We start from the raw sequence: 27,079 nt of genomic DNA on the forward strand, positions 1-27,079 counted from the left end.
TAGGAGAGGGCTCACTTGGCACTGCGGATGGCCTTGTGAAGCAGGTACGGGAGGAGCTGGCCCTGTGAGGGATTAGAGCAGATAGAGCAGAGAGAATCCCGGAGTGGTTTGGGTAAGGAACCTTCAGCATCATCCTGTGCCACCCCTGCCATGGCACGGACACCTTCCACTGTCCCAGGTGCTCCAAACCTGTCCGGCCTGGCCTGGGACGCTGCCAGGGATGTGGATCCTGTGCCAGGGCCCCCCTCCCTCACAGGGCAGAGCTCCTTCCCAATATTCCATCTAACCCTGCCCTCTGGCAGTCTGGAGCCATTCCTCCCTGTCCATCTCTGCTCCTTGTCTGAACTATTGACCAGATTGAAAATGCTGGCCTCTATTTCCTTTTCCTTTTTGCATGTGAAAAATTATGGGAAAAAATGTAGAACTTGGGAGAGGCAAAGTGTGGAATGTCAATGAAATATTTATTGCTTCTGCTAGCAGGTTTTTCCTGCATCTGGGAGTTAGGACTCTGGGTGGTTAAGGGAAGGAATCAGCTTGTGGGGATCTGGTTCCTGCTGTTCCCAGGAAAGGTGATGCATCTGCAAGGGAAACATGCTCTCCTGAAGCCTGCAGCTTTCTGTGAACTTGAGATATTTCAGTGTTGAGGGTCTTCCTGTTATGCCTCTGTCATGGGAATGAAAAAAATATTCATAAGGAACATTAAAAATCTGTGGAGTCTTAGAGGTTTTTCAGACCAGCATTTCAGTGACACGACGTCTCCTGGCTGACCTGAGCTGAAGCCACAGGCCCCCGATGGCTCCTGGAGGGAGCAGTGACAGGAAAAGTCTTTTTCTCTGAAATCTGCTCCAGTGGTTTCCAGCTCAGCAGAGCCCTGAAGGTGCCTCCACCCCGTGGCTGCTCCAAGGCACGTGTGAAACAGCTCCAGAGGGTCTCAGCCCAACTCCCAGCCCCTTTGTCACTCCAGCTGCACCCCAGGAAGATCCAGGTGCATCCTCTGGAATGATTTCAGTGCTCACACGCTGCTACTCAGGTTTCAGTGAGTGAGGTCACTTTCATTCACTATTTGAAATTATTTGCTGATATTTCTGCTGCCCTGCAGCCCGGTGCAGGAGTGCAGGCTGAGCCCCCGGGGAACCACAGCAGCTTTGGGGCAGCTGTGCCAGCAAACCTGGAGGCTGCACACCCAGAAATCAGGGGGAGCATTATCAGGCCTCTCTCCCTGCTCTCGGTGGGATTTCTCGGCGCTGTTGGGTGGAGTTTTTGTGGCGTTTTCTGCCTCGGACACACGGTGGCGATGGAAATCACCTTTTCCTGCAGAGCTTCGGGCGTTGGAGTGCTCGGTAACCACACGTGCCTGTCCCCCAGCATGGAAGGGTGAAATATTTCTGTTCCATCCCAAATCACCGCTGAGATTTCAATTGGCAGAGGCTCCAGAGAACCCAGAACGCTTTCTCATAAGCATTGATATTGTTTGAATTGAGGTGTTTGTGTTTAAAACAAGAGCCAGGGGAGTCTCATGGGCTGGTGTTTGGCTTTAAAGTGTGATCTGACCTTTCTGTCTGTCCCTTGGCTGCCAGGAGACGCGTGGTGCCAGGCTGGCAGCGTCACCAGCCCCCTCACCCGGGTGATCTGGGCTGTGTTTGCACTGGGGGTGTCACCAGAGCCTGGTCAGGAGAGGTGGAACCAGCACTTGGCGTCACGAGAGGTAAAAACATTTCCCCTGTGTGTTTTGGAGTTTGTTAACTCAGACTAAACTTCCTTTTTTTGAGAGAGCAGAGTGGCATGAGTTCACAGTGCACATGCTTGGAAGTCACGGAATGAGAGTAAATAACTGTGCCCAGTTTTGGAGCAGGACAGGGAGAGGATGTCAGGTGCATTTACCAGCCCTCCTCCAAAGCAGAACGTGGTTATGATTCAAACATTTAAAAGAAACCCATTGCAAAGTGTGTCTGAACCCTGTGAAACAATTAAAACAGATTATTCCTGCCCGGACTTGCATCCTAGGATCATTGTGTTGGAAAAGACCTCCCAGACCACTGAGTCCAGCCTGGCTTGTCACCCAGCCCAGAGCACTGAGTGCCACATCCAGGCTTTCCTTGGACAGCTCCAGGCATGGGGGACCCACCACTGTCCCAGTTTAATTTCATGGAATCTCCTGAGTTGGAAGGGACCCCCACAGGGATCAGCCTCACTGTCCTCCAGCTGATCATTCCACGTGCCCTCAGCCTCTCCTCACATGCCTTCCCCTCCAGACCCTGCACCATCTTCATAGCCCAAAAAAGCTCCTTCCAAATCCAAATCCACGCTGGGTTTTTAAGGTTAATGTCTTTAACTCTCTCTTTTCCACGTGCTCATGCCTCTGTGTGCCCTTGAATGGAGGAGTTGCTGCAGGATTTCAGAGTGTGAAGCAATCCCTCCCCAGCAGTGTTTGGACAGTGTTTGGAGCTGGAGGGATGTGCTGGGCTGGGCAGGCAGAGTGCAGGTGCAGGTTTTAGCAGGCCTGGAGCTCTGGGAGCAGCAGCCAGGATGAACTCAGCCTGTTGTAATCTCCTGGTTTGGTAAGTTCTGTATGTAGTTATTATCAGTGATTTGGGACCAGCCCCTCAGCAAGCCAAGCACTCCCCCTCACTCCTGCAGCATTTGGGATTAACCACTGGAGAGGATTGACCAACACCAAACCCTTCTCTTCAGCTCCTCCATGAAATACTTACTGAGAGGAGCATTCTTTGTGTGAAAGACACATCTATGCTATGAATTTATGTCTACAGAGGTATAAATAAAAGTGTCCTTGCCCAGATTTCCCAGATTTAGTCCAATGGATGTGAGAATATGCTCTGTACCCCCAATAATTTTATTAACTACAAGCCCCCACATTGGATTTTCTGGGTATTTCTTGCCTGCAGTGGGCACCCATCCCACCACGTGCAATTTCCTTCAGTCTCACACCTGCTAACCACATCCTTGGTGGAAATGATCTGTATTTGGGAACTTGGATCCCACTTCTGTGCAGATCCTCGGGGTGCCTAGCACCTCCAGCAGGATCAGCCTGCACAGCTCACCAGATCCAGCAGCATTAGCATTTTAACTTGTGTTACTTGTTCCATTTGAATTTCAGCAACCCTGTAATGGCGCAGACCTCAAATAAAACACAAAATGTGGAAAAAAAAAAAAGAAGAGTGGTAGTTCTTTAAACCGTTGTCTGTGGGCAGAACAAGCAGCTGAAGGTCAGAGCCTTCAGGAGAGGCGCTGGCAGTGCCTGGCCCTGCTTGGCCGTGTCCTCAGCACCTGTTATCAGCCTTGTCCCCCCTGCCTGTGCCAAGGTGTCCCTGAGCCACGCGGGCCCCTCGTGCACAGGAACTGGCCTGGGGACTGCTGCTCCTCACGGGGGCCCCTGGTCCCTCCCTGCTGAACGAGGGTCACGGCAGAGCACACGGCACCCGGCTGCTCCAGACCGCGCTGCAGTCAGGACACTCCACAGCCTGCCCGGTCTCTGTTCCTGCACACCGTCACCTGCACAGGAAAGTTCTAACTCGTGTTCAGGTAGAGCTTTGTGTGCATCAGTCCCTGCCTGTTTTCCTTTGTGCTGTTGCTGGGCTCCACCGAGAGGAACCTGCTCCAGCCTGGCCCCCCCACCATGGGTACCGATGGGCACTGGCGAGGTCCCTTCGGTCACCTCGAGTCGAGGTTGAGCAGGCCAGCCCTCTCGGCCTTCCCTTCCAGGAGCAATGCTCCCGCTGCCCCGGCTGTCCCGGGGGTCGCGGCTGTCCCGCTGTCCCGGGGGTCGCGGCTGTCCCGGGGGTCGCGGCTGTCCCGCTGTCCCGGGGGTCCCGGCTGTCCCGGGGGTCGCGGCTGTCCCGGGGGTCGCGGGTTCGAGTCCGGGCGCGGCCCCGCCCGGCGCTCAGGCCACGGGCATCGCCCCACGGGCCCCGCCCCCGCGGCACCTCCCCATTGGTCACGCCCCCCGCCGCCGCCCGGGCGACAGCCAATGGGAGCGGGGCGGGGCGTGGCCCGCGCGGGGCGGGGCGCGCGGGGCCTGACCCGAGGTAACCCCGATCACACCACCGGGAGGCGGGGCGGGGGCGGAGCTTTGGCGGGCGCGGGGCGGAGCCGGGGCGGGGCCGCGCGGGGAGCGCCAGGCCGGGGGCCCGCGGCGCCTCCGCTGCACCGGCACCGTGAGGTGAGGGCGGGGCCGCGCCGGGGGGCGCGCCGGGAGCGCGGGGGGAGCGCGGGGGGCTCGCGGCACCGGCGGGCGGCGGCGCGCGGGGCTGGGCGGGGCCGGGCCGGGCCGTGCCGCGGGAGATGGCCGGGCCATGCCATGCCGTGCCGGGCGGGCGGGACCTGGCCGGGCGCCGCGCCGGCGGGAGGCGGCCGGGCCATGCCATGCCGTGCCGTGCCGTGCCGTGCCGAGCGGGAGATGGCGGCATGCCGGGCCGAGCCAGCTCGGGCTGAGCCCGGCAGCGCCGGGCCGAGCTGAGCCGAGCCGGGACGGGCGGGGGTCTCCCGGGCCGGAGCCGCCTCTGCCCGCCGCAGCAGCCGCCGCCCGGCTCCTCCCGGTTCCTCCCGGTTCCACGCGCTCCGTCCGGGCCGCGCTGAGCCGTTGCCGTCGCTCGCGTGGCCTCGCCGGTCTCCCGTAGCCTGCAAGGAGCAGCACGTGGGCGGCGGAGAGTCCGGCAGCGAGCGGGCCGGGGCCGGGCCGGGGCTGGGCCCGCGCATCCCTCCTCCGTCTCATCCTGCTGCTGTCCCTGGGCATTTCGGGATCCTGGGGAGCGCCGAGGGGCTGAGAGCGGCCCCGAGATGCTCAAAACCAGTCAAGTTTTAAAAGCAGATCGGCTAACCAATATTTGTTCTTGCCCTTCCATTCTCCTAAATATTCTTGAAGAAGTTTAAAATGAGAAGTACTGCGTTTGAAAGTATCTGAAGCGTGAGTGGAGGCTGTTCCAGTTTAGCAGGCAGGAAATATTCAGCAAAGTGTTTGAGTGATGCCAAAATCTCTCCAAGACAGTGGGATTCAGACAGTCTCGAGTGTTTTAGCAAACTGGGATAGCTGTAAATACAGTCTCTTCTTTTGGTCTCTGCAGGGTTAGGCAGGATAACGGGAAACAGTTCTTCCCTGGAGGGTGCTGGCACTGCCCAGGCTCCCCAGGGCATGGCCCCGAGGCTGCCGGAGCTCCAGGGATGCCCAGGGTGGGATTTTGGGGTGTGTGCAGGGCTGGGAGCTGCCCTGCATGATCCTGTGGGTCCCTTCCAGCTCAGGATGTTCCACGATTCTGTCATTCTACATCCACAGGTGGAAAGTTCTAGGTAGTTGTTTTTCTCCTGATACCCAGGTTAGCCCTGCCCTGGCCCAGCTCCAGCTGTTCCTTCGGGTCACAGGGAGCAGGAGTGGGAGCTGCAGCCCTGGTGAGTGTCCCCTCAGCCTGCTCCAGCTGGACAAACCTCAGCTCTGCTCCTGAGCCCCCTCCAGACCCTTCCCCATGCTCTGGGCACCCTCCATCAGCTTTGGCTCTTTCTGAGCTGCGGGCAGTGCCCAGGGAGGTTGTGGGGAGCCCCTGGAGCACAGTTTGGTTGTGTTTGGTTGTGTTTTGGGCCGGGGATGAGGCAATGCCCAATGATTAACCAGGAGGCAGGCTCAGGTGGGGCAGGCTCAGGTGGGGCAGCCGTGGGGGCGTTAAAGCAGCGTGGCCAGGGGAGCACCAGGGCTGCTCAGAGCTGGGCACCCTCTGCTGCAGGAAGCTCCCATCTCTCCCGAGCTGGAACTCCCCCCCCAGCCCTGGTACAGGTGAGCACCTGCTGATTTTTACTCTCTTTTAATTTGGTTTTACCTTTTTTTTTTTTTTTTTGCTCTGTTCTTTTCCGTGTTTCTCCAGGTGAGAGCACAAATCCATTTTGTCACTTTTAAGTGATTCACGTTGATCAGCAATGCCACAGCTTTAATCAGGAGGCATTTGAACACAGCTAGTGTTATTAATTTCCTTTTCCTATGCCGCATCAACATGGTAGAAGTGTTACTCTGATTTTTGAAAGAGCCCACTGAAATACTGATGTTCTCTTCAGCTGTGGGTTTGCCTTTGGAATGGGATGGTTTAGAGAAATAAAGAAAACTTTAATTTCCACCTGTTGTTACCCAAGTTTCACGCCTGGGTATATTTTTACAGAATTAAAAGTGATTTTAATGTGAAGCTGCTATAAAACTTCCAAAGTCTGGTATTCTTACAAGTGCATTTCGGGGTCAAGCCAAAGATGTGACTAATGGTAGCAGCAGAGCTGTGGAGGAGTGAAGTGGGGCTGGTTTTACATCAGGCAAAACCAGACTGGCACTTTCTGGGTTAGGGTTGCACAGTTTGATTTGGTGGTGCGCAGATTCATCTTGGTGCTCAGCTGAATTGGAGGTGCTTGTGTAAAAATGGAGCTGTGGCAGTTGCATTTCAGAGAGCCAATACAATGTGCAGAAGGGCATAAATATACCCCTTTATTTATATAGCATACCCCTTTATTTGTGTGTATGTACATACCTCTGTGCTTGTATACATACCTCTATATGTGTATAGATAGTACAAGTGTATTTATAAAATATACCCCTATGTGTGTCTAGCTAATGTATTTGTGTGTATGTTTTACACCTCTATATTTATATGTGTTCACCTCCATAGTTGTATTTATCTAAAGTTTACATTTCTGTATGTGAAATATCCCAGTGTGCAGTGCACAGCCTTGTGCATTTCACTCACAGCACTGAAATCCACAGGCTCCTGTGAGGAGATCCCTGAGAAAGTCCCTGTGTAATTTCGCCCCAGACAATGCTGAAATTAATTTAAATGTGAACGAGGACTCTCGGTGTGCTGAGAGCAAGCCAAGCTTATCACTCCAGCACAAGGCTGATTGCACAACCCCAGCGGAACTGCTGGCTGTGGGACTGGCTCCCAGGCCTTGGAAGTGCCTTGGGAAATGGACCTGAGTGGGGTTTCGTGGATGGCAGCTGGGATTTTGGGAGCTGAGTTGGACAAACAAGGTGCTGGAGTGAGCTTGGGTGAGCGTGGCACTGCCTGGCCTTGGGTGGATGGTTTCTCATGGAATATTTGAGTGAAACACCTCCCTTCCTGCCCCTCTGCTTCTAAAAAACCCCAAATCCTTGAAACTTGCTTATTAATGTATCAGTTATTGAAATTAGAAAAGGTTTTCTTCAATGAAGTGGGGCTGAAGTTAGTTTGGCTGCATCCCAGCCTCTTCGGCGCTGGTGGTTGTGCCAACAGTAAATCTGTCTGGATGAAAAACTTGAGGAGAGATCTGGTGCCAGGATAAATATCCACATAAACACTGTCTGCATCTTTGTATGCACAAACAGCATTGGATTTGTGCTGTCTGAGCACCTCAGCTAAAGGAGTCTCCCTGCCTGCTTTAGCTCCCACATCACAGGTGCACAGGGAAACTCTCTGGTCATGCTTCCCCTTCTTCTCATCTCTACCCTCAAAAAAGATTTTTTTTTAGTGCTCCTAATGTCCATGTCAGACAGATATTTGTGTCTTTTCAGTTATAAAATGGTTAATGATGCCTCTGCCAAATGAAGTGCCCGTGGCCACAGGGCAAGTGGAGTTTGTGGGAGGAGTGATGTCAACAGGGGATTTGATCTAAATAATTCAGTCAAGCACCTTCATGGCAGAAGTGCATGAGCCAGTTGGATGAGTTCTTAGCTCTCAGTCACTGATGGAGAGCAGCAGTGGGTATTTAGGGATTGCTCTGGCTACAAATGCCTCTCTGGGCCCTCTTTGAGGCCCCATCATGTCCCACTGGTGTGACACCACCATTGGTGTGACACCACGGGCAGGTTGTGGTGCTGCATCCTTGGGTAACGGGGCTGAAATTAGCAGGGCTGGTGAGGCTTTCCCTCCCTGGGATTCAGCTGGAACCAGCCAGCAGGTGACAGAAAAGGTTTGGTACCAGTAGACAGTGCTGGCACACCCCGCTGTACCTGGCAGCTAGGACGGTCAGGTCTCTCAGAAGATTCCAGAAGGATGGACCAGCAGGAGGTGCCAGGGCTGGGCTTGGGCACTGCAGGTTTAGCTCCTGGGTTAGTCTGTACCTGGAGCAAGCCAGCCAGCCTGTGGTGTGCCCCTGGTTTTTTTGGGATGGTTTTGATGGTGTAAACAGGAAAGCACACACGGGACATGCTTCATTATAACCCTAATGTTTGCTTCCTGGTTCTTTCCTTTTCCAGTTCGTTTTGGAAGTGGCTCACTGAGCAGATTGCACGGATATCAAGAGGTGAGTGCACTCCTCAGTTCCTAGTGGTGTGTTTGCAGCTGGCTGGAGCTGTCATGGAAGTGCAGCAATGTCAGCCAGAGCAGGGGGTATCAAATGTTTATTCCCCGTCCCACCTTTGTGCTGTGGGGTGTTCCTTTGTTTTCCTTTCTCAGTTGAGATTATTCTTTTGACTTTTAAGAAAATGCTTTCATTTCCTGCTGGAATACTGGAACAGACCCATCCTGGAAGTGTCCAAGGCCAGGAGCAGCCTGGGCTGGTGGAAGGTGTCCCTGCCCATAGCAGGGGGTGGGATGGATGAGATTTGAGGTCCCTTCCAACCCAAACCAGTCAGGGGTTCTCTGATCCTGTGATTTTTGATACTTGGAGTCCCCTGCCTTTGTCTGTAGGTTTTGGGTCTGGTGTGGGGGGTAATTTTGGTGGATTTTTTTTTTTTCCCTTTAAGTGCCTCCTGCAGCTTTGTCTGGGGTGGGAGGTTCTGCCCCTTGTGAATCTCAGAGTCCTTGTGCAAGCAGGGACACCAGCGCTTGGAGCAGAGCTAGATCTCCAGCTCTGCCCTTTTAACCTTGCATTTCCCATCGGTGCCCCTTGTTTGCCCTCCAGGGGTGGCTACTCACCTGGGGTTTGGTTTTGTGCTGTCTCCTGCAGTGCTGAGAGCCCAGTTTGGGGGAGCCATGGAGGAGCCCTCCGAGGCCAGCAAGGGCGCGGACGCCAGCGCGCACTCGCGCTTCATCATCGGCTCCGTGTCCGAGGACAACTCGGAGGATGAGACCAGCTCCCTGGTGAAGCTGGACCTGCTGGAGGAGAAGGAGAGGTCCCTGTCCCCTGCCTCCGTCTGCTCCGACTCCCTCTCGGACCTGGGGCTCCCCAATGCCCAGGATGGCCCGGCCAGCCACATGAGGTACGGACACAGAGGTCAATCAAAGGTCTCAGTGAAATAAAATACTTAAGCCAGGTGAGGTATGGATACAGAGTTCAATCAAAGGTCTCACATGAGGTATGGATGCAGAATTAAATCAAAGGTGTCAATGAAATAAAATAGTTAAGCCACGTGAGGTATGGATACAGAGTTCAATCAAAGGCGTCAATTAAATTAAATACTTAAGCCACGTGAGGTATGGATGCAGAGTTAAATCAAAGGTGTCAGTTAAATAAAATAGTTAAGCCAGGTGAGGTATGGATACAGAGTTAAATCAAAGGTCTCCATTAAATAAAATACTTAAGCCATGTGAGGTATGGATACAGAGTTAAATCAAAGGTCTCACATCAGGTATGGATGCAGAGTTAAATCAGAGTTCTCCATTTAATGAAATAGTTAAACCACATGAAGTATGGACACACAGTTAAATCAAAGTTCTCCATTTAATGAAATAGTTAAGCCACGTGAGGTACGGATACACAGTTATGTCAAAGTTCTCACATGAGGTATGGATACACAGTTAAATCAAAGTTCTCCATTAAATAAAGTAGTTAATTAAAGTTCTCCAGTCTTTTTACCCTGTCAGTTCCAAAGATGATCCAAAGGTTCAGCTTTATACCCGTGTTTAGCTTCGAGTGTCCTTCTGGCATTCTGTTTCTAAATGACTTATTGTATGTTTGTCTGTATCAACCCTTTGGTTTTCCTTTGCTTTTAGTGAAATATTTGTGCCTAAATTCCTTAAGCACCTTGCCTGTCTTGTCCTGGAAAATGGAAGTGTCTTCACTGAGATATTTCAAGTGTGCTCTTGTGTGTGGTTTTCCTGGGCTCTGTTTGTCGAGAGCAAGGACAATATTTGGCTGTTTTGTCTTTGCATGGGGTTTGCTGCTTTCAGTGTAGCCACAGAACTGGCAGTGGGTAGGATCAGTGGCTCCATACTGGAGGTTTTTTGGTTAGGATTGGGGAAGTTGTGCTGGTTGTAGTGAAGCCTGGGGTCCTGCAGTGTGCTGATTAACCAAGATTTAAGTGGTGGCTGCTGCCTGAGCTCAGGGCTGCTCTCAGGGCTGCCCCACTGCTGGTTCTCTGTGAGTGAGCCATGAGCTGGCTTTTGGGCTGGTGCTGATGCTGGTTCCTTGTCCAAAGGCCCCTTTACTTTCAGGTGTTGCTGATGTGCAGTCCAGGAGAGGGATGTGCCTGTGGGACTGTCCTTGTTGGGCTCTGGGCCCTTCTCATGCCCAGATCAGTTTCCCAGTGCCTGGGCAGTCTGGCTTCACTCTCCCATGGATCCTTCATTGCTTTGCCATATTCCAGGAGGTCTGCTCTTTCTGCCTGTGCCTTCCCAGCCCAGGAACACCCAGGACAGTGTGGATCCCACTCCAGGTTTTACTGGACAGCCCCTCACTGCCTTTGCTGTGCTGCTTTTGAAGGAGTGTTGATTCCAGCAAGGCTTCCTGACCAGTGCTAGACATTTACAGCTAATCCTTCTTCATGTGTTTTACTGCTTTCTTTGCTTGTGCAGGCTAAGGAATTGCAATCTCTCCTTTTCTTGGTGTTTCCCTTCCCAGTTCAGGGAGAAGCCCCTGGGATCACAGAGTCCCAAAGGCCAGGCTGGGCCAGAGGGGGGACATTGCTCAGTGCCTGACAGAGCTGTCCTGCTCAGGCTGCTGGGCATGTTCAGCCAGCTGGCACTTGCACAACTGATGCAAAACCTTTTAAAGCAAATTTACAGAGGCTTGCCTTTCCACAGCCTGATCTGGCAGCACGAAAGGGAATTTTGAAGCAGGAAACCGTAACTATATACAGCTTAGGAACAGAAGAAGTTGGGTGAGCACCTAGCCACAAGTGTGCAAATGGAAATGCCAGAGGAAGAAGCTTCCAGGACAGTGTCTGGGCCCAGAGTGCAATAGGTGAGCAACCTTGGGCACCTCTGTTGTAACCTGCTTACTTTGGCAGTGCCTTTGGGGAGCACTTGACTTTTGAGTTAAATTGGAGAGAAATGCCAATTCAAACAGAAAAGTTACAGCATTATGGGCTGTTTTTCTAAGATAAACTCAGGTGAGTTGAAATACTTTTCAGGATGGTCGTCTCTTTCATCAGGAGATTTCTAAATCGTGTTTACAGATGGGGAAACTGAGACAAAGACAACAGCAAAGACAAGTTCAACAGCTTGCCTGGAGTCACTTTGTGTCAGTTCATGGAACAGAGGTGCTCTGGCTTTCCAGCTTCCCTTTGGTGCTCACAAAGGTACCACACAGTGCAGGGGATAAAGGAAATTTCACAGGCAGTTCTGTACACTTGCACGCAAGGTGCAGGTCCAGGGGAGCATGTCTTTTGGAAGAAGCTGCCAAAACCCTTTGCCTTTGCTGGTGATTTTCCAGCAGGATTAAAATGGAGATGGCTGTGTTTGGGGTGAGGGGCTGTGCTGCAGAGCAGTCCTCAGGGAGCAATTCCAATTGAAATGCAGGATTTACTCAGCTGCCAGAGGCTCTGTGAGGGCAGGTTTGTGTGACCTTACTGATCCTGTGCAGTGTTTGTGCTGGATCACTCCTGCTGGGACAGGTTGTGCACTCTGGGCTCACCTGCCCCTGGAGATCCAGGGAGACCTTCAGGTGTGCCAGCTGGCTGCTGCTCTGGAGGGTTAAAAATGAACTTCACGTTGCTGTGTGGGTCATCAGCGCCCAAAAATTGCTGTGTGGGGACAGTGACCACCCAGACTGAGTGTTCAGGGGGGTCTCTGTTGCATTTTCCACCATCCCATAATAAAACCAAGCCTGCCAAATTTTTTTATTCCCTTTTTCTGCCTGTGTTGTCTCTGAGTTCAGAAGTTTCCATCAGCGCTTCCAACCAGGCCTGCTGGGATACAGTTTTCCTGGAAGTGACCTGTTACAGAGTTGCTGTGCTCCTTTCTGAGGTTTTAGTGGCAAATTAAGCAAACTCCTCCATAAATGCCCCTTGGAAAGTACTTTGGGCCCATCTGTTGTGTTTAATAAATTGCTGTTGATTATTGCTAAATTTAATTTCTAGTTTCCGAGACGGTATCTTGTATCAAATTCTTGTTTAAAATAGAACAAAACCTGGATGTCTTCTGGTATTTGTACATCAGGGCTCTGGTTTCTGGGTGCACAGAGTCACCTGACAATCCACTTGTATCAGCTGAAAGGCAAATTTTTGGAAGGAGTTCAGCTCTTACCTCATATGAAGCCCACAGAGTTTAGCACGCTGCTCCTAACACTGGTTGGGCTTCTCAGTGTCTCAAGAAATGATGGGGATGCTTAAGCAGAACTAATCATCTGCTAAAGGAAATTTGGCCAAATGCCTCAGTTTTAGCCTGGGCAGCAGGGGTTGAGCGTGCCCAGCCTGGCACTGGGACGAGGTGCCTGCTTAGAGTGACTGCACAGAGCCCTGAATGCAATGAAAGATCCTTTTGAGCCTCTTCTGAATTGAAAAAATTCCTTTGCAGCCCAGCAGGTTGTGGCTGGGAGGCTGCACTGAGGAGCAGTGATGCTGTGGAGCTGTTGGGGCTGCTGTGGTTTTGGCCAGCTGTGGGCAGGGAGGCACAAATGTGCTCTGGGCTCTGTGGGGCTGCTGCACAGGGATTTCTCCTCTGCTGCAGGGAGCAATCCTTGCTGTTCCAGCCTGTCTGCAGTCCTGATCCCCCTCTGGCTCTGTGCTGTCAGCTGGTGCTGGAGCTTCTCTGTGGGCTGATTTCTGAGGAGGGAACACCTTCCTCTATCCCAGCCTGGCCGTGGATGCTTCCAGGGATGGGGCAGCCCCAGCTCTCTGAGCACCCTGTGCCAAGCCCTCCCCACCCTCACAGGGAGGAATTTCTGCTCAATTTCTAATCTGAACCTGCCCTACTTCAGCTTAAGGCCATGAACTTCATCCACCTGGAGTGAAAAGTTGACTTCCTCCTCTCTCTGTTGAAAGAGAAGGAGGTGGTTTGGCCTGGTAGCTGTGCCTGCTTGTGCTGATAAGGTGGGAATTACACGTGGGAATTGCAGCTCCTTCCTTCCCTGGAAGCTGCTCTGCTCCCTGAACAAGCTCACTGTGTAGCTCTGCTTGCCTCTCAGAAGCTGTATTCTTATTTTGGTGTTATTTTCCTCCCTTTAGGCTCAGTTCACAGAAATGTCCTCTCTAAATTCAGTCGTTTGTTGGGAGGTTCTGTGGAGATTCCCTGGCTGAGGCACCCCAGTGTGACAGCCACGTGCTCACTTATCTAATCCTTCTGACTGACAGATAACCAATCTTGCTGTGCTGAATTAATGGGAGACTCCCCCACCTGCCCTGCCTGGTGTAAAAGGGCTCATTCTGGTGTTCTGCAGATCAGATCTGTCCAACACCTGAGCTCTGCCAAGGAGCACAGGAGGGCTCCCTGCCAGGGACTCCAGCTCCTCTCACTCTGCTGCACAACTCTCTGCTGCTGCTGTTGTTGTTGTTGTTGTTGTTCACTTTTATCTTGGTGCCAGGGCTTGACCTGGAGAGCTTTGGGCTGTTTGCTGCTCTGGGATCATGTGGGGTTTTATACTTCATGAGGATGGAAAGTAAAGCTCTGTTGGTACTCTGTAGGTTTGGGAGCTGGAGTATGGATATTGATTTGGTTTAATCTTGGCTGTTTATCTGGATTGATGTTGGGATTCAGTGGATGTTGTGAGTGTCAGGGTGTTGCAAGGAAGCCCAGTGCTTTGGGCTCTGTGTCCTGGGAATGGTTCTGTTCCAAATGCACCTGGCAGGGAAACAGCCAGGTGTGTGGCTAGGAAAGGAACTTCTGGCAAGCTGTTGGCACTTGGTTATTTGGGAGGAATCCTGGCAGCTTGTACCCATTTGGGCTCTGTAAAAATTCCAGCTTTAGGCCAAAGACCTGCCTGGGCTGATGCTGGCATGCTGTGTTAGCAGGGCAGGGAAGTTATTTGCCAGGCAGTGCAGAGAGGGCTGGTTCTGTTCTGTGCTGCATCCTTTATTTAATTCCCTGAAATCCTGAGGCTCAGTTCACGTCAGAACTGAGTCAAGTTTTGTTTGTTTTGACCTGTAGGTCACAACCAGGGCTTCACCTCCAGGAGCTGTGTCACACTGTGTCCGTGTGCCTGCACAAGCTGCCTCTGGCATTCCTCTCTGCAGCCCTGGAGAGCTGTCCCTGTCACCTCCCCACCCCTCCTGACAATCCCACATTAAATCCTACAAGTGCACTGAACCCCTGGGGTCCCAGAGCCTGCAGCAGCTGGGGGTGTGCTCACCTGGGCAGGATGCCCAGTGGTTGCTGCATCCCCCCTCCCTGGGTGCTGCATCCCTCCCTTCCCCTGGGTGCTGCTGCATCCCTCCCTCTCCCCTGGGTGCTGCTGCATCCCTCCCTTCCCCTGGGTGCTGCTGCATCCCTCCCTTCCCCTGGGTGCTGCTGCATCCCTCCCTTCCCCTGGGTGCTGCTGCATCCCTCCCTTCCCCTGGGTGCTGCTGCATCCCTCCCTCTCCCCTGGGTGCTGCTGCATCCCTCCCTTCCCCTGGGTGCTGCTGCATCCCTCCCTTCCCTGGGTGCTGCTGCATCCCCCCCCTCCCCTGGGTGCTGCTGCATCCCCCCCATCCCTCCCCTGGGTGCTGCTGCATCCCCCCTCCCGGGTGATGCGCCCTCCCTCCCTGGGTGCTGCTGCATCCCCCCTCTCCCCTGGGTGCTGCTGCATCCCTCCCTTCCCGTTGGGTGCTGCTGCATCCCTCCCTCCCCCTGGGTGCTGCTGCATCCCCCCCCTCTCCCCTGGGTGCTGCATCCCTCCCTCGGGCGCTGCATCCCCGTGGCTGCTGCCTCCCTCCCTTCCTCCCGAGGGGGCTTTGCCGCCCGTTCCCGGTGTGCCGGCGCTGCGGGAGCTCGCCCGGGGCTCCGGTGGCTCGGAGCAGCCGCGCTGGGCCCGTTGCTCGTTCCGTTACTCCTTCCATCGCTCATTCCCTCGCTCCTTACGTAACGCTGGCCGTGCTGTCCCTGCCCCGATCAGCTGCTCCGGTGACGGCAGGAGGGAGGGAGGGAGGGAGGCCGGTCCCCTCCGGTCCCCTCCGCTGCCTCACGGTCCCCGCGCGGGTGGCACGGCCGGGGGCAGCCGGGACAGAGGCGGTGCGGTTCGGGGCGGTCGCGATGGGCCCTGCTCGGAGGAGAAGGCGAGCGAGGCTCCTGGCAGCGTCTCCTTGAGCTGCAGAGCCGGCAGGAGGGAGCTGCAGGGAGGAGCTGTGAGCCCGGGGGTTCCTCGCTCGCTCGGCATGGAGGATTCTGCAGAGCAGGGTCAGGAGATGAGGTACCACATGCTGCAGAGGTAAGGATGGCACACCTGCCCGCCCCCCCTGCCTGGGCTCTGCCCAGGGGCTCTCTCAGCTCCGGGGGTTCCTTTTACCCTCTGGGCTCTCCGTGCGTGCAGCTGTGGCAGAGGTGCCAGGGTGCAGCTCAGCTGGGGGATCATGGTTCCTCAGGTTGGAGGTTCTGCCCAGCCTCTACCCCCGTGTCCTCGTTCACATTTAAATGAATTTCAGCATTGTCTGGGGCGAAATTACACAGGGACTTTCTCAGGGATCTCCTCACAGGGGCCTCTGGATTTCAGTGCTGTGAGTGAAATGCACAAGGCTGTGCACTGCACACTGGGATATTTCACATACAGAAATGTAAACTTTGGATAAATACAACTATGGAGGTGAATATATATAAATATAGAGGCTATGACATACACAGAAATGCACTTACATTAGCTAGACACACATAGGGGTATATTTTATAAATATACTTGTACTATCAATACACATATAGAGGTATGTATCCAAACACAGAGGTTTGCTACATATATACAAATAAAAGGGAGAAAAGCATTTTGAAAATTCCTCCATCACGAAACATGGCAGTTGTGAGCAGGTGATTAACAGGGATGGCAGTCACTAACTCAGCATTTATTCTGTTTGCTTAGAGCTCTGTGCTTCCTTCCTTTCTGTCCAGCTTCTACCTCATCTTATCCTGCAAAAAAACCCCAACTCTTCTGTTTTGATTACAGCGTGCAGCCTGTGATCATTGATAGATAAACTTGGCACTCCTGGCATGCTCACAACTCAAACTGTAGTTGTTTATGTCCAAATGTTTGTTGCATCCTGAATTATGAACCTCAGGCTCTGTTGACATTTTGCCTGGAGCAGTAACTTTGTGCTTAGTAATTTCTTGGTGGGACAGTTCATATTTAAACATGTTCACAGATTCTCACCTTGGGATTTTTTATCTCTTCTCATTTTTGTTGAGACTGCTCTCAATAAACCTGTAGTGCATAAACCTCTCTGGCTCCTTGGACTGTGCTCCTTCCTTGCCAGGAAGACTCTGACCCCCTAAATGCATACATTTAGTAGAAATTCAACCTTAACTGCACCTTTGCTCTCTTTCTTGCCTGTTGGCTCCTGTCCTTGTGTTCCCAGGCTGAGCTCACAGGAGTGTGAGAACTTTTGGGGACAGCTCTAAGTTTGGTGACAACGCCTGGAAGTGCAGCTGGGTGGAAGAAGGGAAAGTGTGAGAGGCTGAACCTGTGCACACAGAGCTCGTTCTTGGCCTTCCTCTGGCTGTCAGCTCCTCTCTGAGATAAGATACTCGGGTGGCTGGAGTGGTTCTGACCCAGCACGGGTCCCAGGGTGTCACTGGGAGGGACAGCCTTGGTCTGTGGTGTCCCTGTGCTCCTGGAGAAGTGCTGAGGAGGCTCTGTGCCCCATGTGGGGGAACCTTCATGCCCATAAGGGGTTTCTGAGGGAATGTCAGGGAATTCCCTGTCAGGCTGTGGCCCCTGGAGCAGCAGCTGATCCCAGCAGGGATGTTCCAGCCCTGCCCAGGAGCAGCTCTGGGGCTCCCTGGCCTTGGTGGCTGTGATGGCAGAAGGAAACCTGTGCCTTGGCTTCTCCTGGTGTTGCTTTTCCCTTTGTGCCCTCCCCCAGCAGCTCTCCCTGCATCCCGTGCCATTCCCAGTGGGATTGCTCAATGGAGCAGCTGATTAGGGCAGAGGTTCCATCCAGAGGGCTCCTGGGCACAGATCTGCCAGTGACCAGCACCCACCCTTGGTGCTGCTGGGGCTTCCCAAAGCTCTGAGCTGAGCTTCCCAATCCTCATGCCTGAGGATTCTGAGTTCCTCACTCTGAGCTGAGCTCCTGGGGAGGGAAACTCTTAGGGAAAGCCCAGTAAAGCCAAGTGACCTGTGGGCTGAGCTGAGAGGGGAAGCTTCAGTGCCTGTGACATGGAAAGTGTCTCATTAACTCCTGATCTCCAGTGGTGCTGCAGACACTCGGTGTGAGGAGCAGCTCTGTGCTCTCCCCTGGAATTTCCTCTCCCAGACTCAGCTCTGTAAACCCTGGCAAACCAAAGCCAAAGGGGATCTGTTCCTGTGCTGTTGCTGTGGAAGCTGGAGCAGAGGGAGGGGAAGTGGCTGTGCCATTCCCACACACACGAGCTGTGGCAGGGCACAGGCTTGGTCTTGGCAGGCACAAAATTGGCTTTCTGTGTTTGTAGTAGGAGTAATGTGATTAATTTGTCCTCTGGCTCCCAGAGCTTTTGAGGAGGATATTAAAGACTGGGTAGTGGAGAACTCCTGGAAATGATTTCCATAGCCAGTCTGGGTCTCTCATTTGCACCTGGAGATACATTTGCTGTGCTTTCCAAGAGGATTTCCTTACAGCACCTGATCTTTGCAGCTTGTTTTGCCAAAGCCAGGAATCACTGTTGTTTCCAGCTTCTCTGGATGGATTGAAGGCAATCTGGTGCAGCATTGTTCTGTGTTGGACAGCAACATACAGCAGATGTAAATTTACCTGTTTATATTTTGGCATAGCCGGGATTTTTCCAGATAACCTGAAACTTTTGGAAATAACAGAGAAGTAGTTTAAAAGGAGTTATCCCTGTAAAGGATGTGATGTCCCTGTGAGCACCAGGCCACGAGGGTCTGGAGGCAGGGACAGATTCTGCTTGTCTGCCTGGGCAGTGTGCCCAAAGAGACCTTCCCCATTATTCACACACTTTGTTTTGCTGCTGTCCAGCTGTCCTGACAGGTTGTTTCTGTCTGTCCCTCTCCCCAGGCCCAGCATGTCTGGTTTGCACCTTGTCAAGCAGGGCCGGGACAGGAAGAAGGTGGATGTGCAGCGAGATTTCACCGTGGCTTCTCCAGCAGAGTTTGTCACTCGCTTTGGAGGCAACAAGGTTATTGAGAAGGTAACTGCCTGACCTGCTTCAGCCTACTCCAGCTCCTCCCTGCAGCTCTGACTTGTCTCTCTCTAAGGCTGTACATTGCAGGTATCAAATTGCTGGTGTTCTGAGCTTGGGAGTTGTGCTTCTGCCTGGAATCGTTGTGCTTCCTTTTTCTCTGTGCTAAACAAACATCTGATTATTTTGGGTTAGAGTAATAAGGAAAAAGATGTGAGTGAGCCAGAGCACTTCTGGTGATACTGAAGGATTTATAGACAGAAAAACCAAAAATAGACTGGAAAAACATTAAGAAATGTGTTTTAAAATGCTTAATAATTTGATTGAGTCCTTCTGCTCTTTAATCCAGCCAAGGCATAACACATTAAAATTTTATGTTGAGACAAGAGCTGCTCTCTGAACTGACAGATGGGCCATGAGCTGGATGCTGGCTCAAAAGCTGCACAGCCCCAAAATGGGCAAAGAATCTGGGGGGGAAAAAAAAAAACAACTTCTTTCATGATTGTTGATTTGATTGTTTTGTGCTGTTTAGACTCTATTTCATCCAGCTTCTGATGCCCCCAGGTGCTGATAGCCAACAATGGCATTGCAGCAGTGAAGTGCATGAGGTCCATCCGGCGCTGGTCCTACGAGATGTTCAGGAACGAGAGGGCCATCAGGTTCGTGGTCATGGTCACCCCCGAGGACCTGAAAGCCAATGCAGGTGAGCTGGGGAGCTGGGGAGGGTCCCAGCCTTCTCCTTGCACAGCCCTGGGCATGCAGAGGGGGAATGTCCTCCTGCTGTGCCAGCAGTGGGGTGTTCTGAGCTGGTCAGTGCTTCCCAGAGCTGCTGGGAGGGCTCAGCCTGGGGAGAAGCAGGATTTGAGAGTGAGTGCTGCTCTAAAAAGACCAGGATTTGAGAGTGAGTGCTGCTGTTAGATTTGCAGCCTGAACGGAGCCCCTGTGTTTGCAGAGTACATTAAGATGGCAGATCACTACGTGCCCGTGCCAGGAGGACCCAACAACAACAACTATGCAAACGTGGAGCTCATCCTGGACATTGCCAAGAGGATCCCAGTGCAGGTGAGAGGTGTCACAGACACTGAGCAGTCTCCTGTCCTTCAGGAAGGAGCTGTGCCTGGGGGCAAGGCAGGACAAAGGAGCTGGAATTCCAAACCAGAGGGCACCCAAAGGCAGCCTGTGGGACAGGGCAGTGGCTGTCCCAGCAGGAATAGCTGCAGGAGAGGGAGGTTCCTCTGCACTTCCCTGCACCCAGCTCCTCCTCAGCCTGCTTCTTGCACTTTCTGCAAGGTGCAAGCCATCCTTTAAATTCAGTACACCCTGTGGCTCAGAGGCTCCTGGCTGTTCTGAGGCTGTTTTCCACGAGGAAAAGAAAGACTGGGAGGGTTTGCATGTGTCTGTTTCTGCTCACTTGCTTTATTCAAACAAAGAGCAAATTGTCTGTTTTCTCCTGCAGGCTGTGTGGGCTGGCTGGGGCCATGCATCAGAGAACCCCAAGCTGCCAGAACTTCTCCACAAAAACGGGATTGCTTTCATGGGTGAGGAGATGGACTGCTCTTCTGATGTGCAGGCCTTGCTTGGAGTTGGGGAGGTTTAGGGAGATGGGAGCCCTGAGTCCAGGAGAGCACATGAGGAATGGTCTGCAGTGCAGGATGGATGAAATGTTCTTTGCAGCAGTTCTTGTGTGGAAGAAGGGGAAGATTTTCCAAAACATCCTTTAATGTCGAGTTCAAAAATCAGAAAAGATTCCTGATAAGCCAGATTGTCCCTGCTCTCATTTTAAAGAGGACTCAGTTTTATGGGAGGAGTGGAGTTTTTCCTAAACCAGACTTCTGGCCCTTGCCCTGATGTCTGCACCCCCTGTGTCTTTGCTCTCTGCAGGTCCTCCCAGCCAAGCCATGTGGGCCTTAGGAGACAAAATTGCTTCTTCCATCGTGGCTCAGACTGCTGGCATTCCAACTCTTCCTTGGAGTGGCAGTGGTAAGAAGGAATTGTCCTGTGTTTATCAAGAGCATCCTGAACTTTTATTCCTCCAGCATGTCTAATTTTAAGAAGCTCTGTGCTCACAAGTGTGTTCCAGAAGATGTTCCATGTGTTGAGGGTTTCCCTCTGGTGCTGTTTGCCCAGCACAGCAGTGAGGTGCCCTGGATGAGCTGAGTGAGGGGTGGGATGAGCTGAGGTGCTGGGAGAAGCTGGCAGGGTGCAGAGCAGGGCAGGGAGGAGAAGTGAGCAAACATGGGAGAGGTTCTTTCCTGGAGTGCAGCTGATGCTCACAGGCTCACCTGCTACACCCAGGGCTTGGAGACCCCTGGTCTGATGGAAGGTGTCCCTGCCCTGGAACAAGGTGATTGTTGAAGTCCCTTCCAGCCCAAAGCACCCCATGATTCTCTGTACTTTTGGAGCCCTTACTCTGCTGCCATGGAATTCCTCTGCAGCTCCAAAACACTGTGAATTCTCACAGATAAATGGGGGATAGAATGGGTTGGGTAGGAACCCTTGCTCCCCAGAGGTCAGGAAAGGCTGTTTGCATTCTGCACACTCCTTTTGTGAGGGCTCCCAGCCCTTGCTCAGGCAGCTGGGACTGTCACTGTGTCCTGCAGGGCCTTCTCCCAGCCTGGCAGCACAGGGAGCTCAGAGGGTGCTGGGGACATTTCTGGTGTTTAAAGGTGGGATTTGTGTAGGTTGTGCACACTTTAACCCTGGCTAGACCAACCTGGGGGTTCCTCTGCCCCAGTTTGGACTTGATCCCTGTGCATTATTGGATAGACAGAGGAGACAGATGGGTTCATTTAGAGGGGCTTTATCAGACCTGAGCTGGAAATACAGACTTCAGTCTGCCCTGGTCAGTTTGTGCTCTGGTTTTAAGTCAGTTTGTGCTCCAGGGCTCCGAGTGGACTGGCAGGAGAACGACCTCCAGAAGCGCATCCTGAGCGTTCCCCAGGAGCTCTACGAGAAGGGCTACGTCAGGGACGCTGATGATGGCCTCAGGGTGGGGCTGGGGGCTGCCAGGGTGGGGCTGGGGGTCTGCAGGTGGGGCTGGGGCTCCTGGGGGGGTCTGGGGGCTCTGCAGGTGGGGCTGGGGCTCCTGGGGGGGCTGGGGGGTCTGCAGGTGGGGCTTGGGGGCTCCCAGGGTGGGGCTGGGGCTCCCAGGGTGGGGCTGGGGGGGGTCTGCAGGTGGGTCTGGGGGCCCTGCAGGTGCATGTGGGGGCTCCCAGGGTGGCTCTAGGGGCTCCCAGGGTGGCTCTAGGGGCTCCCAGGTCACACACAGCTGTCTCCTCATGGCAGCACACCCTGGGTGGGACCAGGTTGCAGCCCCAGAGGTGGCTCCTGCAGGCTGGGATGTGATCATGCACAAACTTTGGCCCCAGCCTGCACGGCTGGGTGAGGGTTAGCAGGCAGAGGCAAAATATAGGAACAAGGCTGCGTTGCATTGAAAGCTGTCATGGAGTTTTTGTTTTTAGTACAAGCCCACAACCACACACTTCACTTCATCTTTGGAGTTTTTCCTTGAGGAGGAGTTTTAGAATCAGAGATATTCCTGGCACAAGACAGGATTTGGAGTTTTCCTTTGTGAAGAGTGGGGGTGGAGTGTGTGATTTTTTTCAAGTTACTCAGATTTGGAAATGATTTTCTGTATTACACAAAAGCTTTTCTGTGAATTCGTAGGTTTAGTGGCAGTGAAGCACTGACAAAAGGTTTTGTGGTCACTTGCAGAGGTCAGAGTTCTCTGTAATCACAAAATCCCTGCTGATTTTTCCAGCTGCAGACGCTCTTGCCAATGGAATATTTGGTTTCTTTGGTTGCTAAATAGTCAGATGTGGATGTGAACCAAAAGGGAAATAATGCTCTTTTCACTGGGCTCTGCTGCCTTTCTGTCCTTACCCTGCTGTTCTGCCCCTCCTGCCAGGCTGCTGAGGAGGTTGGCTACCCTGTCATGATCAAGGCCTCTGAAGGAGGAGGAGGAAAAGGCATCAGGAAAGTGAACAGTGCAGATGACTTCCCCAACCTGTTCAGACAGGTGATGCTCCCCCTGCCCTGGGCTGCCTGCCTCTGGGTGCTCGCTGAGAGCCCAGCGCTGAGGGCGCCTCTCACACGGGCTGCTCTGCCCCACTCTGCCCCTGCTGCAGGTTCAAACAGAGGTGCCAGGCTCTCCCATCTTTGTGATGAGGCTGGCCAAGCAGTCCAGGCACCTGGAGGTGCAGATCCTGGCAGACCAGTACGGCAATGCCATCTCCCTCTTCGGCCGCGACTGCTCCGTGCAGCGCCGCCACCAGAAGATCATCGAGGAGGCTCCAGCCTCCATTGCCACCTCTGCAGTGTTTGAGCACATGGAGCAGGTGAGAGTGCCTCTGCAGCTTGTCCTGCCCTGCCAGGACTTTGTATTTCTGTTTTACATCGCCCGGAGTTCTGCATTGTTGAGTGTTTTAAAGGAGCAGGGTTGTGTGTCTCCAGCTGTGGGCAGGCACTCACATTTCCACACTAAGTCTCACCAGCAGCTCCTTTCAAAGATAAACGCCCCCCAGAAAGGGGAGGGAAGTGTGTTTTAAATGTGTTATCATATTAAAAGCAAGTTTCAGGAGCTGCAGGAATTGCCTGATGTTGAGTGTTGCCAATATTTGCTTCAAGCTCTGCCTTCTGTGAATGGTAGATGAAATAAGTCAGAAATCAAAACTGCTGTGCCACGAGCTTTTCTCTGGGCAGGTCTTGGGCCTGTTATGAGAGTTGGGGTGTTTCAGAATGCCAGCAGAACTCTGCAGTGGGCGTGCTGGGTGACCAGAGCAGTGCAATATTCTTGTTTTCTGTGTCCCAGTGTGCAGTGAAGCTTGCCAAGATGGTGGGGTACGTGAGTGCAGGCACTGTGGAGTACCTGTACAGCCAGGATGGCAGCTTCTACTTCCTGGAGCTGAACCCACGCCTGCAGGTGGAGCATCCTTGCACCGAGATGGTGGCAGATGTCAACCTGCCAGCAGCACAGCTCCAGGTGAGCACACAAAGGGGATTCCTCACCTTTCAGCAAGGTCTGCGGTTGTTTGATGCTCCCCAAAGGCACCAGGGGATCCCTCAGAGAGCCTGTTGGTGTGCTGTGGCTTGTCTGTCCCTTGTGTGTCCCCCAAGCTCCTGATCCCCAACTTTCCTGCAGTGGGTGGATGCCACAGTCCCCTCACACCTCAGTAAGGCTCTGCATGGTTTTCTCCTTCTTTTCTGAACTGTGTCTATTAAAAAACCCCAGCCAATGAACAGGGAAAATGGGATTTTGCTCCACCAGGATGCAGCCAGCAGCTGGTTCTGCAGGTTACTCTCCCCACAGTTTATAATTGCAAAATTCCAGTTTCCTATAACTAATGAGGGCCCTTCTGCCTCACTGGCACCTCAGTATATTTTTAACAGGCCTAATGCATGCCCATCCTCAGCTGACCTGGCACTGCCAGCTTTCCCTGGAGCCTTTTAATCACTCAATGGAAAATGCTGGCTGGAGGGCTTAAGGTGGATGTGCCACTGAGCTGAGCTGTCCTGGGAGGTGGAGACAAACTCCCTGCTGGGGTTTATTCATTTATTTACTCCCGTTTTCCCCCTTAGATTGCCATGGGGATCCCCTGCACAGGATCAAGGACATCAGGGTGATGTATGGGGTTTCTCCCTGGGGGGACACCACCATTGACTTTGAGAACTCAGCCCACGTGCCCAGCCCCCGCGGGCACGTCATCGCCGCCCGCATCACCAGCGAGAACCCTGACGAGGTGAGGCTTCCCTGCTGGGTCTGCTGCTCACCCTGGGCTTCCCAGGGCCTGCCCCAGCCCCAGCCCCAGCCCCAGCCCCTGCCCCTGCCCCAGCCCCAGCCCCTGCCCCTGCCCCAGCCCCTGCCCCAGCCCCAGCCCCAGCCCCAGCCCCAGCCCCTGCCCCTGCCCCTGCCCCTGCCCCAGCATCAGCCCCTGCCCCAGCCCCAGCCCCAGCCCCAGCCCCAGCCCCTGCCCAGCACCAGCCCCTGCCCCAGCCCCAGCCCCAGCCCCTGCCCCTGCCCCTGCCCCTGCCCCTGCCCCAGCCCCAGCCCCTGCCCCAGCCCCAGCCCCAGCCCCTGCCCCTGCCCCTGCCCAGCCCAGCCCCAGCCCCAGCCCCAGCCCCAGCCCCAGCCCCTGCCCCTGCCCCTGCCCCTGCCCCTGCCCTGCCCCTGCCCCAGCCCCTGCCCCAGCCCATGCCCCTGCCCCTGCCCCAGCCCAGCCCCAGCCCCAGCCCCAGCCCAGCACCTGCCCCTGCCCCAGCCCCAGCCCCAGCCCCAGCCCCAGCCCCAGCCCCTGCCCCAGCCCCTGCCCCTGCCCCTGCTGAACCTCCTGGCAGCAAATCTAAGGGATTCTTCCCTGACCTCACTTAGACACAGCCTGGACTTGTTGTACCGCCTTGCAGCTGTTCTCAGAGCCCTGCTTCTGGGTCATTCACCTCTTCTTTAGGGTGTAGAGCAACGTCTGTCTGTCTGTCTTTGCAGGGGTTTAAGCCCAGCTCTGGCACAGTTCAGGAGCTGAATTTCCGCAGCAATAAGAACGTCTGGGGCTATTTTAGCGTGGCTGCTGCAGGAGGGCTCCACGAGTTTGCTGATTCCCAGTTTGGTCACTGCTTCTCCTGGGGGGAGAACCGTGAGGAAGCCATCTCGTGAGTCAGGGGTGTGGGAGGCCTCAGGAAGGGCTGGGCTTTGTCCTCTTTGATCCAGGGAAAACACGGCTCCTAACTTCTAGGAGTTTCAAGAGCAATTTCCCTGGCTTCATCTTGTTTTCCATTTTTGTGGCCAAGCTTCTCATCCTGTCTTGCTTTGTAATTCCATTATGTTGCACCTACATTTCTACACTTTTTGCTTAATTTTCTTTCTTTTTCTTCCTTTCTGTTTCATCCCTGCCTTGTATACCTGCTGCTGGGCTGGGACACAGCTGCCACAGGGTGAAAGTCCCTCTTTAAAGCATCCAGGTGAAGGCTTCTAACAGGAAAAACATTGCTAACCAGACTGACCAATGCTTCAGGATGGTTTGTGAGCCACGGAGTGTCCTCTGTGGTGTGGGATTTTAAACCACCTGATCCTAAGGCAGACCTGTCTGACCTGTCATCCACGTTTTTTATCCAGAGCCTTTCCCAGTTCCGCTCTGGCTGGGGTGGACACCACATCTGTCTGTCTGTTGTACACCCCTGACAGGTGGCAGGGCTCTGGGTGATGATAGCAGAGGGGAGCTCCTGATCCCACTGAGCTGCTCTTCACCCCAGCAGCAGGGCAATCAGTATTCTCCCATTCCCAGCCATTCCTTCAGGACCCTGCTCCACCCAGTGCCTGTGCTCCTCTGCTCTGACCTCCAGGTGCTTTCCTGTCTGCAGCTGCCATTAGGATGGGGCAGATAACAGGGCTTCTTCCCCCTTTCAGGAACATGGTGGTGGCCCTGAAGGAGCTGTCCATCCGAGGGGACTTCAGGACCACTGTGGAATACTTGATCAAGCTGCTGGAGACAGAGAGCTTCCAGCAGAACCGCATCGACACGGGCTGGCTGGACCGGCTCATCGCCGAGAAAGTGCAGGTGCAGCTGCTTCCCCTGGCAGGGACACACCTGGCAGGGGGCAGGGCTGGTGCCTGCTGCTGCTAGAGGGTGTAGGAATGGTCAGTGGCCACTTAATGCATGAACATTTTCAGTGGTGTTGCTTCTTACATATATCAAAATCCTAGGTTGTCCCTGTTGGTCCTAAAGTTGTCCAGAAAAGCATTGAGACCATTGTTATGTTTGGAGTCTGGGACAGATGACAGTGGAAATGTTGTTGGAACCTCGAGATTTGATCCAGGCAGAGGAGAATGTAGTTTTAAGGGGTTACAGAAATAATGGCTTCTGTGCAGGGTTCACGTGGCTGCCACACTGACTTGATTTTAAAGAGCGTTGGCCGCGCACCAAAAATGGAGCTGAGACTGCTGATTCCTGTAGCTGGGTGTTCAGATGGGGCTGAGGCTGGAGGAGGTGTGACTGTGCCTGTCCCTTTTTCAGGCTGAGAGGCCTGACACCATGCTGGGGGTGGTGTGTGGGGCCCTGCACGTGGCTGACGTCAGCTTCCGAAACAGCGTCTCCAACTTCCTGCACTCCCTGGAAAGGTAAGAGGCCAAGCTGCTCTCTAGGAATTACTGCTGCTGCACCAGCTCTGTTCAATCCAGCCCAGGAATGCTCAGGGGCTGTTATCTGCTGAGTGTTGCCTGGCCCCAGGGAGCTCTTTATCTGCTGAGAAAACTGGCAGGTATCTGCATCTCCAAACATCCCCTGCTGGCTGCACAGATTGCTTTGGTTTCCAGCAGCAGCTCCAGGAAATGGCTCAGAAACAGAGTTCTTGCTCTGTCTGCTGCTAGGGCAGCATTAGGGAGTCTTGAATCACCCAGGAGTGAATGGAAAGGAGAGCAGAGCTGGCCTGTGTGGCTGGAGGGACTTTGTTTGACTTGGTCAAACTGATTCGTGTCTCTCCTAAGAGGAGACTCTATAAAAACCTACTCCCATCTCTCTGCTAGTGTTTCCTAAAGCCTTGCATGCATCTGTGAAGCTCTTTGGACCCCTGGTAGTCCTTTGGTGGCTTGTGGAAGATCAGTTTTGTTCTGTCCTTCCCTTTCCAGGGGCCAAGTCCTCCCTGCTCACACTCTGCTCAACACGGTGGACGTGGAGCTCATCTACGAGGGACGGAAGTACGTGCTGAAGGTACAGAGGGGGACCCACCCTGCTGCCCTG

At 53.7% G+C, this 27,079-nt stretch overlaps 1 protein-coding gene across 1 annotated transcript in view; it reads left to right on the plus strand.

Moving 5' to 3' along the window:
• Positions 1 to 4,118: 4,118 nt before the first annotated feature.
• The window catches only part of ACACA (acetyl-CoA carboxylase alpha), a 100,762-nt gene continuing 77,801 nt past the window's right edge, over positions 4,119 to 27,079 (plus strand). Inside the window, 18 exon segments of the mRNA XM_030231272.2 lie at positions 4,119 to 4,177; positions 8,213 to 8,259; positions 8,905 to 9,157; positions 18,230 to 18,362; positions 18,918 to 19,056; positions 19,306 to 19,415; positions 19,810 to 19,891; positions 20,235 to 20,333; positions 21,236 to 21,342; positions 22,261 to 22,371; positions 22,481 to 22,690; positions 23,164 to 23,334; positions 23,931 to 23,940; positions 23,943 to 24,091; positions 24,832 to 24,995; positions 25,750 to 25,900; positions 26,357 to 26,460; positions 26,968 to 27,049. Of these exon segments, the coding sequence (XP_030087132.2) occupies positions 8,931 to 9,157; positions 18,230 to 18,362; positions 18,918 to 19,056; positions 19,306 to 19,415; positions 19,810 to 19,891; positions 20,235 to 20,333; positions 21,236 to 21,342; positions 22,261 to 22,371; positions 22,481 to 22,690; positions 23,164 to 23,334; positions 23,931 to 23,940; positions 23,943 to 24,091; positions 24,832 to 24,995; positions 25,750 to 25,900; positions 26,357 to 26,460; positions 26,968 to 27,049 (2,049 nt within the window). The 5' untranslated portion in view covers positions 4,119 to 4,177; positions 8,213 to 8,259; positions 8,905 to 8,930.

The sequence above is a fragment of the Serinus canaria genome, chromosome 19 (genome assembly GCF_022539315.1).
Source record: "Serinus canaria isolate serCan28SL12 chromosome 19, serCan2020, whole genome shotgun sequence".
NCBI classification, from domain to species: Eukaryota; Metazoa; Chordata; class Aves; order Passeriformes; family Fringillidae; genus Serinus; species Serinus canaria.